The sequence below is a fragment of the Xenopus laevis genome, chromosome 1S (genome assembly GCF_017654675.1).
Source record: "Xenopus laevis strain J_2021 chromosome 1S, Xenopus_laevis_v10.1, whole genome shotgun sequence".
In the NCBI taxonomy this organism is placed as follows: domain Eukaryota; kingdom Metazoa; phylum Chordata; class Amphibia; order Anura; family Pipidae; genus Xenopus; species Xenopus laevis.
The window spans coordinates 84,566,455-84,579,397 of NC_054372.1; the positions used below are offsets into that span (position 1 = coordinate 84,566,455).

General features: G+C 38.4%; 1 protein-coding gene across 1 annotated transcript in view; it reads right to left on the reverse strand.

Moving 5' to 3' along the window:
* elp1.S (elongator acetyltransferase complex subunit 1S homeolog) overlaps positions 1 to 12,943 on the reverse strand; it is a 79,552-nt gene that overhangs the window by 1,628 nt on the left and 64,981 nt on the right. The window contains 6 exon segments of the mRNA NM_001096471.1: positions 7,764 to 7,918; positions 8,844 to 8,971; positions 9,478 to 9,589; positions 11,890 to 12,003; positions 12,298 to 12,358; positions 12,485 to 12,547. Of these exon segments, the coding sequence (NP_001089940.1) occupies positions 7,764 to 7,918; positions 8,844 to 8,971; positions 9,478 to 9,589; positions 11,890 to 12,003; positions 12,298 to 12,358; positions 12,485 to 12,547 (633 nt within the window).

Genomic DNA, 12,943 nt, shown 5'->3' on the forward strand with positions numbered 1-12,943 from the left:
AGTTCAGTGTAAAAATAAAAACTGGATAAATAAATAGGCTGTGCATAATAAAAAATGTTTCTAATATAGTTAGAAAAAAATGTAATGTATAAAGGCTGGAGTAACTGGATGTCTAATATAATAGCCAGAATCCAACTTCCTGCTTTTCAGCTCTATAACTCTGAAGGGGGGCCACATGGGACATGCCTGTTCAGTGAGTTTGCAATTGATCATCAGCATTCAAATCAGATTCAAAAGCAACAGTTATGGTCCATGTGCCCCCCCTCAAGTCACTGATTGGTTACTGCTTGGTCACCAGGGTAACCAAACAGCGGAAACCATGAGAGCTGAAAAGCAGGAATTAGTGTTCTGTTCTGTTAGACATCCAGTCACTCCAGCCTTTGTACTAATTTATTACATTTTTGCCTAACTAACTATATTAGAATCATTATATATATATATATATATATATATATATATATATATATATATATATATATATATATATATATATATATCAAAAAACAGACCGCACTCCAAGGGCTTTTAAGTGAAAAAAGTAGTATTTTATTCTCGACGTTTCGGCGCCATAACTCGGGCCGTCCTCAGGAAGGTGAACTCTACACATCTATACACACAATTTAAAGGTGAGCAAATTGGCGCCAAAACCAACTTGTATGACGTCATCAGTGGGTGTGGCTAAGTATGTGCAATCCCACATGTGCCCTATAGCATTCTCGTGTTGTCAAAATAAGTATTAAGTACTGTCAAGTAAGGAGCATGTGTATTAGACAGCGCAAAATCCTAGTAGTGAATATCCAGTGACAATGTGTCAAAGCATCCATCGTGACTTTCCCCTAAGTAGCGGGAAGTGCAGTGGGTTAAAAACATTTAAAAACACTCACCCCAGGAGTCGTAAGGTTCTGGTTTCAACTGCCCTTGTATCCCCATAGTGCATCTGGCAACACCAGTAAGAATCGCTGTGTTACCCCTTCTATCAGTGCGCTGACATCGCCAACTGCGCACGGAGCTGCTTTACTGTGTGTGCGTGTTGCGTCGAGGACCCGCCCCCGTTGCCTAGGAGAGCGGGGACGCTTCTTTCGTAGCTCAGCGGTGATTTGGCGTGCGGTTGTCATTGGTTCGCATCCTTCAATCTACGAGGATCGCGGCTGCCGGCTTCCCCTCTTTGTGTGCGGATCTGCTGGTCTTTAACCCAGTGGGTGCCGCATTACGCTGGGGGTGTCAATTAGCCTTCTCCCCTACTACTGTGGCTACAACTTAGCCTCTCATTTCACTGTGAGAGGATTAGGTCGAGGGCTTCCCCTCCCTTCTCAATCAGCGTGATCACTGGAAGTTAACCCAGTGGATCCCGCATCAAGCTGGGAGTGCCCATTTACCTTATTTCCACTCTCAATAGCCATGTCACATAAGCATAACGCTACACACACAGTTTCGGCAGACTTACCCTTTAACGCATGGGAACCATCTCCTACTGGGTAATTGGGCATACTGGTGTGCCCTTCTGCAAGGGAACCTAATTCCTATTAACCATCCTTATTGTCTCCTGGGGTTCAATCAAACCTATAGGACAAAGCACAAAAAATCATAATATCAATACACAGTATTATCAGCATACTGTCATAGTTTAACATATTTAAATGTAGCAGTTCATATACTCATTGTCAACTGATAACTAGCGCAGATCAACAACTGCTGGGCACTCCATTATTCATCATTAATGTATAATATATCATAACATTGGTTAGTGACAGTCCTCTATTTGTATAGATCCATGGAGATGCCACGGTTTCAATAGAGAGCATAATGGTTAGAAATAATCACCAATCGTGCAACCATCTGTATGTAATGCTATTAGGTACTTAATCAATAAAAAGGGGACATCGGCAGGGTCTCATTAAGTCCTTTAGGAGCCAAAGTGTCTAATTTGTAGATCCATCTCGATTCTTTCCGGATTAGCTGTAAGTCCCTATTGCCACCCCTGCGTAATGCAGGAACGTGGTCAATTATCATGTGGCGAAACTGTGGTAATGAATGTCTCTGTTGTAACCAATGTCTCGCGACCGGTTGGTCAGCCTTCCCAGAGGCCAAAGCGCTCCTAATAGCACTCCTGTGATTGTTCATTCGTTCCCTATAGGAGGTAGCCGATTTGCCAACATAATAGAGCCCGCATGGACACCATGCCATGTAGACCACATGATCTGTGGTACATGTTACTCTATACTTTATGTAAATTTTTACTCCAGTTCTTGGATGTGAGAAATAGGTTCCTTGTTGCATTCCCCCACATGTCAGACAGTTATTACACTTATAGCAGCCATTCTTTAAAGGTCTGTTCAACCAAGTACATGCCTCCTTAGGGGGTTCCACCAGATCTTTGGTCACCAGTAAATCACTCAAATTGCGGCCTCTCCTGAATGCCACCAGGGGTTTCTTATCCAAGAATGGTAAATTGCCGTCCGTGTTAACAATCTCCCATCGATTAAGGAGTGCTTTTTTAACTTCTAAGCTTTTATTACTCCAAGCCGTAGAGAAGACTATATCCGGAGATGTTTTAGGTGGAGCAGTAGTTAGTAACATATCCTGTGTCTTGTGTTTCACTCTCTCCATTTGTTCAGTGACCATCTGGTTGGAATATCCTCTGGAGATGAAATTTTGTGCTAATTCAGAGAGTTGTAGTTCAGCTTTACTCCTGTCAGAATTGTTCCTAACCACTCGCAGGAACTGGGAATATAGGACCCCCCGGGACATATGTGGTGGATGATGTGTGTGTGCATGGATCAGACTATTCCTATCGGTGGGTTTCTTATATAAGGTTGTACCCAATCTTTCCCCTTCTTTAAAGATGGTCACGTCTAGGTAATCAATCCTTTGAGTGTCATATGACAGAGTCAATCTGATGGGGGAGTCAAGATTATTTAATGCCTGATGGAAATCTAACAATTCTGTTTCCGTTCCCTTCCAAAGCAAGAGCAGATCGTCTATATAACGCTTATAGAAGCAGATGTTGTCCGCCCCCATAGGTAATAGATAGTCTGTCTCGTACTGCTCCATAAATAAATTCGCAAAGGAGGGCGCCACATTAGACCCCATAGCAGTCCCTGCCACTTGTAGGAAAAATTTGTCCTTAAACATGAAATAGTTATGGGATAGGACCAAGTCCAATAAAGACGTGAGAAAGACGGCAATTTACCATTCTTGGATAAGAAACCCCTGGTGGCATTCAGGAGAGGCCGCAATTTGAGTGATTTACTGGTGACCAAAGATCTGGTGGAACCCCCTAAGGAGGCATGTACTTGGTTGAACAGACCTTTAAAGAATGGCTGCTATAAGTGTAATAACTGTCTGACATGTGGGGGAATGCAACAAGGAACCTATTTCTCACATCCAAGAACTGGAGTAAAAATTTACATAAAGTATAGAGTAACATGTACCACAGATCATGTGGTCTACATGGCATGGTGTCCATGCGGGCTCTATTATGTTGGCAAATCGGCTACCTCCTATAGGGAACGAATGAACAATCACAGGAGTGCTATTAGGAGCGCTTTGGCCTCTGGGAAGGCTGACCAACCGGTCGCGAGACATTGGTTACAACAGAGACATTCATTACCACAGTTTCGCCACATGATAATTGACCACGTTCCTGCATTACGCAGGGGTGGCAATAGGGACTTACAGCTAATCCGGAAAGAATCGAGATGGATCTACAAATTAGACACTTTGGCTCCTAAAGGACTTAATGAGACCCTGCCGATGTCCCCTTTTTATTGATTAAGTACCTAATAGCATTACATACAGATGGTTGCACGATTGGTGATTATTTCTAACCATTATGCTCTCTATTGAAACCGTGGCATCTCCATGGATCTATACAAATAGAGGACTGTCACTGACCAATGTTATGATATATTATACATTAATGATGAATAATGGAGTGCCCAGCAGTTGTTGATCTGCGCTAGTTATCAGTTGACAATGAGTATATGAACTGCTACATTTAAATATGTTAAACTATGACAGTATGCTGATAATACTGTGTATTGATATTATGATTTTTTGTGCTTTGTCCTATAGGTTTGATTGAACCCCAGGAGACAATAAGGATGGTTAATAGGAATTAGGTTCCCTTGCAGAAGGGCACACCAGTATGCCCAATTACCCAGTAGGAGATGGTTCCCATGCGTTAAAGGGTAAGTCTGCCGAAACTGTGTGTGTAGCGTTATGCTTATGTGACATGGCTATTGAGAGTGGAAATAAGGTAAATGGGCACTCCCAGCTTGATGCGGGATCCACTGGGTTAACTTCCAGTGATCACGCTGATTGAGAAGGGAGGGGAAGCCCTCGACCTAATCCTCTCACAGTGAAATGAGAGGCTAAGTTGTAGCCACAGTAGTAGGGGAGAAGGCTAATTGACACCCCCAGCGTAATGCGGCACCCACTGGGTTAAAGACCAGCAGATCCGCACACAAAGAGGGGAAGCCGGCAGCCGCGATCCTCGTAGATTGAAGGATGCGAACCAATGACAACCGCACGCCAAATCACCGCTGGGCGACGAAAGAAGCGTCCCCGCTCTCCTAGGCAACGGGGGCGGGTCCTCGACGCAACACGCACACACAGTAAAGCAGCTCCGTGCGCAGTTGGCGATGTCAGCGCACTGATAGAAGGGGTAACACAGCGATTCTTACTGGTGTTGCCAGATGCACTATGGGGATACAAGGGCAGTTGAAACCAGAACCTTACGACTCCTGGGGTGAGTGTTTTTAAATGTTTTTAACCCACTGCACTTCCCGCTACTTAGGGGAAAGTCACGATGGATGCTTTGACACATTGTCACTGGATATTCACTACTAGGATTTTGCGCTGTCTAATACACATGCTCCTTACTTGACAGTACTTAATACTTATTTTGACAACACGAGAATGCTATAGGGCACATGTGGGATTGCACATACTTAGCCACACCCACTGATGACGTCATACAAGTTGGTTTTGGCGCCAATTTGCTCACCTTTAAATTGTGTGTATAGATGTGTAGAGTTCACCTTCCTGAGGACGGCCCGAGTTATGGCGCCGAAACGTCGAGAATAAAATACTACTTTTTTCACTTAAAAGCCCTTGGAGTGCGGTCTGTTTTTTGATATTTAAATTGTTTGTTTTGACCAGCACCTAGGCAATTTGTCAGACTGTTGTGAGTGCACCAGGTTGAATACAGTATATATATATATATATATATATATATATATATATATATGTATATATGTATATATATATGTATATATATATATATATATATATATATATATATATATATATATATATATATATATATATATATATATATATATATATATATATATAAAATGTATCGTCACTCTCAGGTTATATATATATATATATATATATATATATATATATATATATATATATATATATATATATATATATATATATATACTTTTTTCTAATTTTGTTTCTGTACATTACCACAATGCATTTTAAATGAAAACTCAGATGCAGGCTACAGACTTTCAGCTTTAATTCAGTGGGTTGAACAAAAAGATTGCATATAAATGTGAGGAACTAAAGCATTTTTTAACACAATCACCTAATTTCAGGGCTGAAAAGTAATTGGACAGATTAAAAAACTGAAAATAAAATGTTCATTTCTAATACTTGGTTGAAAACCCTTGTCTGGAAATGACAGCCTGAACTCATGGGCATCACCAGATTCTGGGTTTCCTCCTTTTTAATGCTCTGTCAGGCCTTTACTGCAGTGGCTTTCCTTTGCTGTTGGTTTGCGGGCCTTTCTGTCTGAAGTGAAATGCATGCTCAATTGGGTTCAGATCAAGTGACTGACTTGGCCATTCAAGAATATTACACTTCTTTGCTTTAATTAACTCCTGGGTTGCTTTGGCTGTATGTTTTGGGTCATTGTCCATCTGTATTATGAAACGCCTCCCAATCAATTTGACTGCATTTAGCTGGATTTGAGCAGACAGTGTCTCTGAACACCTCAGAATTAATTTGGCTGCTTCTGTCCTGTGTCACATCATGGATAAACACTAGTGTCCCAGTGCCACTGGCAGTCATGCACGCGCAAGCCATATTTTATAGATGATGTGGTATGCTTTGGATCATGAGCTGTTTCAATCCTTCTCCATACTTTTTTTCTTGCCATCATTCTGGTAGAGGTTGATCTTGGTTTTATCTGTCCAAAGAACTTTTTTTCAGAACTAGCCTTTCTATTCTTGATGCTTATGAGTGGCTTGCACCTTGCAGTGCACCCTCTTTATTTACTTTCATGCAGTCTTCTCTTTATGGTAGACTTGGATATCGATATGCCTACCTCCTGGAGAGTGTTGTTCACTTGTTTGGCTGTTGTGAAGGGGTTTCTCATCACCATGGAAATGATTCTGCGATCCTCCACCACTGTTGGCTTCTGTGGATGTCCAGGTTTTTTTGTGTTGCTGAGTTCACCAGTGCTTTCTTTCTTTCTCCTGATGTACCAAACTGTAGATTTTGCCACTCCTAATCTTGTAGCAATTTCTCAGATGAGTTTTTCTGTTTTTGCAGCTTAAGGATGGTTTGTTTCACCTGCATGGAGAGCTCCTTTGACCGCATGTTGTCTGTTCCCAGCAAAATCTTCCACATACAAGCACCCCCCCCCCCCTCAAATCTACTCCAGGGCTTTTATCTGCTTCATTGATAGACACAACAAAAAAACTGGCCCACACCTGCCAATGAAATAGCATTTGAGTCAATTGTCCAATTACTTTTGAGCCCCTGAAATGAAGTGATTGTTTTAAAAAAGGCTTTAGTTCCTCACATTTGTATGCAATCTTTTTGTTCAACCCACTGAATTAAAGCTGAAAGTCTGCACTTCAACTGCGTCTGAGTTATTTCATTTAAAATTCATTGTGGTAATGCACAGAACCAAAATGTAACAGGAAGAAGTGTGGGAAGCAAAATGCAGAACTCTGTCTGTTAATTTGCTCATGTGACCTAGGGGCAGATTCACTAAGGGTCGAATTTCGAAGTTAAAAATACTTCGAAATTCGACCCTCGAATTGAAATCCTTCGACTTCGAATATCGAAGTCGAAGGATTTAGCGCTAATCCTGCGATCGATCGATCGAAGGATTTTTCGTTCGATCGAACGATTAAATCCTTCGAATCGAACGATTTTAATCCAACGATCGAAAGAAAATCCTTCGATCAAAAAAAGGTTAGCAAGCCTATGGGGACCTTCCCCATAGGCTAACATTGACTTCGGTAGCTTTTAGCTGCCGAAGTAGGGGGTCGAAGTTTTTTTTAAAGGGAAAGTACTTCGACTATCGAATGGTCGAATAGTCGAACGATTTTTACTTCGAATCGTTCGATTTCGATCGAATTCAATCGAATTTAACCAATTCGATGGTCGAAGTACCCAAAAAATACTTCGAAATTCGAAGTATTTTTCATTCGAATCCTTCACTCGAGCTTAGTGAATCGGCCCCCTAATGTATGGTTTGTTTGTTTGAATCGTAGGATCCCAGGGGTGGTCCTTCTTTTTCAAAATGGCAATTTTCTATTTATGATTACCCAATGGCACATACGACTAAAAAAGTATATTATTATGAAAATATTCTGAAAATGTTCTTGTTTTATGCCATATATTTTTATAGCAACCTACATTGACCTAAGTGACCTGTAAATGTATACTAAATATTTACACTGTTTTACTATCCATATAGATTATCAGCCATAAATATTCTAAATACTTACTGGTGCTGCAGTATTCTGCTGTACACTTGGGGGCCAGATCTCTGGAATTGACGTCTCAAATAGCAAAAGCAAATCATCAAAATTCTGCTGAAGTTCTTTGGCCCTGGCGTCATACTCAAAGAGAATAAGCACTTTTAAAAGATTATGTACATCTCCTATTTAGGGAAGAAAAGTAAATAACACATTTAACATTTAAAGGACATAAACTGAAACAATATATATTACAATAACAATACCTGTGATTCTGAGCTTTTTGGAAAAAATATCCCATACCAGTACCATTTCCACTTAGCAGTCTATTTTAAGTAAACAACTTTATTTTAATTTTATTTTTTACATTTTTTTAAATGTTTTCTCTTTAATAAAAACCAGTAGCTTGTACTTGATGGTAACTAAGCTGCATAAATCTATATTGGCGGCAAAACAAGTCATTTGTGTTTTAATGATTACAGTAGGAATGGTGATCTAAATAATAGTGTGACCCCTTATCCAGAAAACCCCAGGTTCCAAGCATTTCAAATAACAAATGCCATTGCTGTGCAGACAATTTAATGAAATGCATAGCAAAAAGAATGAGTATCAAACCACTTCAACTAATGAAGTATAGGATCAAAAAATACAGTTAACAGACTATATTACATATATGCTTCCTCTGGATCTACTTGCAGTTAGGCAGGGCTTTCATGACCAGCTTTGAGTACACCAAAGCACAATAGCTGCATGATTTTATTTATTTCTGCTTGGTTGTAGCCACAAGTTTTCAGATCTGCATTTAAAGCACAGTCATGCGTTTAATGTGTTTTCCAAATGTAATATGCTTCCTTTATATAGATGTTAATCTTACCAAAACAAACATACTTGTGGTATAAAACATGCATGTAAATGCCATAAATTATTTATATATCTAAGGGCTATTACTTGTTTCTTCTGTGCCTGTTTTGTGAAAATTATCACCCAATGAAATTAAATAGAATGGCCTAATGTTTACAAGCCACATTTTGGAGGTTTGGGAATAACATTTATCATACCTTTTGATCTGTGTATTATGTGCATATATAATTAGTCTAATATATAGATTACCTCTTAGTTTATCCGCCATTTGAATGGTTTCTGCAAGAGCTTCAAGCAATGCTAAGTCTTCCAGTGGACTTCCTTCCTTTAGGCTGTGCTTCTTTCTTTCTGCTTTTCGGCGATTCTTTGAAGACCTCCTGGAAAAAAAAAAAAAAGTTGAATCCTAGGAGTAGATACTCAGTCTCATAGCCTTTAGTGAGTGTACCCTGGACTCTTTTTATAATGTAACCATAGCAACCCATCAGCTGTTAGCATTTAATGGGTACGCATTAAAAACATGTATCTGTCATATAGGTATATAGGTTATAGGTTACTCGACCTGGTGCAAAATTGAAAGTTTTAGTACATTAATGGGCATAATTATAACCATTCGTTAGCTGCATTCATAGTAACCAATGTCAGAAAATGCAAGAGATCTCTTTATCCCACTTGTGTTCTCTGGTATTGATTGCTTTTTTTGTTGTTTGTGCAGAATTTTTTGCCAATATTGAAATAGTGGAAGAGAAAAGAAAAAAAGAAATAAATGCTAGGAAACACACTTAATTAGGTGCTTACGTGTTACCTATAGTACCAACACTGGTCTATTTGCCCTGGAAAACATAATCCTAAATTAAATGGATTATCAGTCAAAAGGAAGACTTACGAAGAAATCCTTGAGTTGCTTTGAGAATATTTGCCACTTGCGTCACTTGCAGTCATAATACTGCTGGTATCGGAGAAAAGGTCAGCTTCAGCACAACCAGTCACATCCTCATCTGGAAAACAATGAAATCAAAACACCATACTCACTTTTTTAAGAATGAAAAAAAAAAAAAAAAAACAAACATCCTCAGATTTTTCCCAAATACTGTATCTTTCTATGACCCATAAGCAAGTAAAATATGTTTTGAGATAACTAGGAAAGAAAAACACTTGAATAAGTTCAAGAAGTGTTCATGTAGCTGTTCATACACAAAAACATAATAATTTACACACAGCCTTTAACTATTGGCTCATATAGCATTTTGCATAAAACTCAGTAATCCCAACGCAGTTGCTATGCCTCATATTGATATGCAGTAAAAATATCACAAATTTCAACAAAATAATGCAGATCTAAATCAAACAATTTGGTTTTATTGTGCATCACATATTCTAGTGTTTCAACTGACTGCATACTGGTTCTTTATCCTTCTGCTATGATCTTGGTTACACAAACAAGTAAGCAAAGGGGAAAAACATTCACTAAAGGTGCTCACTCTAATGCAGAAGTTCTCAGACTAATGTGGTGTCCTGCCCAAGGGGCAACATAGTATTGGACTATGAGGCCATCCTAAGTGGGCTCCTTACTTTCATCATAGGGTATCTGACATCTGCAACATATTTTCTGGTATTTCTAACAAAAATATTGCATTCAAATTGTCTTAGATACCTCTGTTCCAGTGGAAACTGGCACCAATAACATCTCTGTAATGTTTTTTTAGAAAGTTGTAATTATGATCATAATTTAATTATAATTTAATATAATTTTAATTTACTTTTTAATATAGTAATTATTTAATGTTAGGCTGGGGTACCCAGCATAAGAATTAGGTAAGGCCTGGATGAAAAACAACTGTTACTATATGAAACTAGAGATAAAGCTGCCAAAATACTTGCTTTTGTGACACTCCAATCCTTCATCATAAACACAGATCCTCACAAGAACCTATATTTGCAACCTAATATAACTTTTGTCAAATTAGAGACAATACACAACTGATCCAATAACCAGAAACCTAAACCAAAGGAATGGAAGTGTATCCATTATATACAGTGCCCAAGATGTTCTCCAGTTTCCAGGAGTTGTTCACCTTTGAGTTACCTTTTAGTTTGATGTAGAGACTGAGATTTTTTCATTTTTTAATATTTGTGGGGTTTGAGTTATTTAGCTTTTTATTCAGCAGATCTCCAGTTTGCAATTTTAGCAATCTGGTTGCCAGGGTACAAACCACCCTAGCAACCATGCACTGATTTGAATAAGAGATCGAATAGAGGAGAAAATATGAATAAGAGAGGGCCAGATTAGAAAGATGAGTATTAAAAAGTACCAATAAAAATAAATGTATAGTCTTAGAGAGCATTTGTTTTCTAGGTGGGGTCAGTGACCCCCCATTTGAAAACTGGAAAGAGTCAGAAGAAAAAGGCAAATAATTAAAAAAAAAAAAACTATAAAAGATGACCAATTCAAACATTGGATTGGCCATTCTATAACATTAAAAGTTAACTTAAATGTGAACAACCCCTTTAAGTGACACATAGAGCCCTAATGCTTTTGTTTGAAATACAACTTTCCTGATGCCAGCTTTATATGGGATTGCTCTGGAGGAATCGGCAGTCAATCATTTATTGCTAATTTAGTACCCTTTTCTTTAATACAAGTAATGTAATATTTAATTAGTTAGGGCAGCATTTCCACAGAGGGTGTGCTTGTCTCTAGAATAATCCACATAGTGAAAGAATGTGTGTGCTTCAACCACCTTTCAAAACCCTTTCGGGCAGGGTGCAGAGCAGTCCAAAAACACTTGCCAGGGGAAAAACACATAGTAGAAAAGATATCACTGCAGCACCTCTTTGTTGCAAAAGTGAAAAAGTTGTGTTTATTTGGTCAGTAGACAATAGGCAACGTTTTGGGATTAATCTTGCTTGAGAACGGGCACGATTAAGCCTGAAACGTTGTCTGTTGTCTACTGACCAAATAAACACAACTTTTTCACTTTTGCAACAAAGAGGTGCTGCAGTGATACCTTTTCTACTGTATCTAGAATAATCAGCACCACTTTTCCAATCACTGAACTCATCCATGAAATCTAGGTAACTTCAAAAAGATTTGGAAAAAGAAAATTAACAAATCAGTATAAAGCTATATTTCTGTAGATTTTTTCTAATAATAAACCACTGTATATACATTGCATTGAACTGATAACTGATGCTTGCTTAACAGCAGGTCAAAATTTTCTTTTTATTTTGCTTATTTGAATAGAAATAATAAATAAATAAATAGAATGGAACAAATAACTGCATTTGTAATTATTACCCAGCAAACCCAGGCGGGCTTTCTCCTTCATTTCTCGTACCACAGAAAGACGCTCCTTGTGGCGAGTGAATGTAGTTTTCTGGTTATCAAAGAGGATCATGTGATTTCTTTGAGCTGTGTAAGAAACATGAAGAATAAACAAACATTATGCGTAAAACTTAAAATAATTCTTACAGCAATAGAGCAGAGGTTCCAAACCCCCATGGGAAGCTTAATCAGGGTGAAAATGGTCAGTGCTAAAGTGTTTGGAATATACACAGAACACTATAGCAGATGACATTTTTATGTATCTTTAAGCTTGCTCTGAGCTACATGGACCTCACCACAACTGGTGCAAATGGAACTTGCTTCGTTAGAAAAAGTTAGAACAGTCATCATCCTAATGATAGACATAAATTATGTTCTCACCATCTAAGAGAGCTGGTTTTAAATTTGTTTCCAGTATATCAAGGCGATTGTATTTGTAGATCTATATGCAAATATAAAAAAAAACAACAATATGACATTTATCACTTTGCATGCCAGTGTTTTTAATTAACAGTATTCTAAATTACTATAATTAAGTCTTTTGAAGAAATTCTCCCAAATATCATACCAAACGCAAAGCCTCTTCCCAGTGTGCACCCTCTAATAGTAACAGAATTGCTTCTTCATAGTCCTGAAATGAAATCAGTACCAAAATTAGTACCTAGCATGCAATAGGTTTAGCAAGTACCAACAGTCAAGTGATATGCAAAATATAATCAATGCCAGACACATTTCTAAACTACACCAAGAGGAACACATATTATTCTTTCACTAGTGTACCAAACTCTCCAGTGCCCTTCCTACCTGTCTCAGAGCAGCTTATTCTGCTACCCTCAGTGATGTAACTCGGCTATAAAGCTGCATGCAACCTTGCTGTTAGTAGATGCTGTGAATCACTTATCTGCAACATCATTTGTGAGACGAAGTGGCATATTTAGCAAAATAAGTGAGATTAGAGCTCACCACAAAAAATTCACTCACTTTCTTTTCATTATCATTTATCAAATGGTGAACTATATCTTTTACC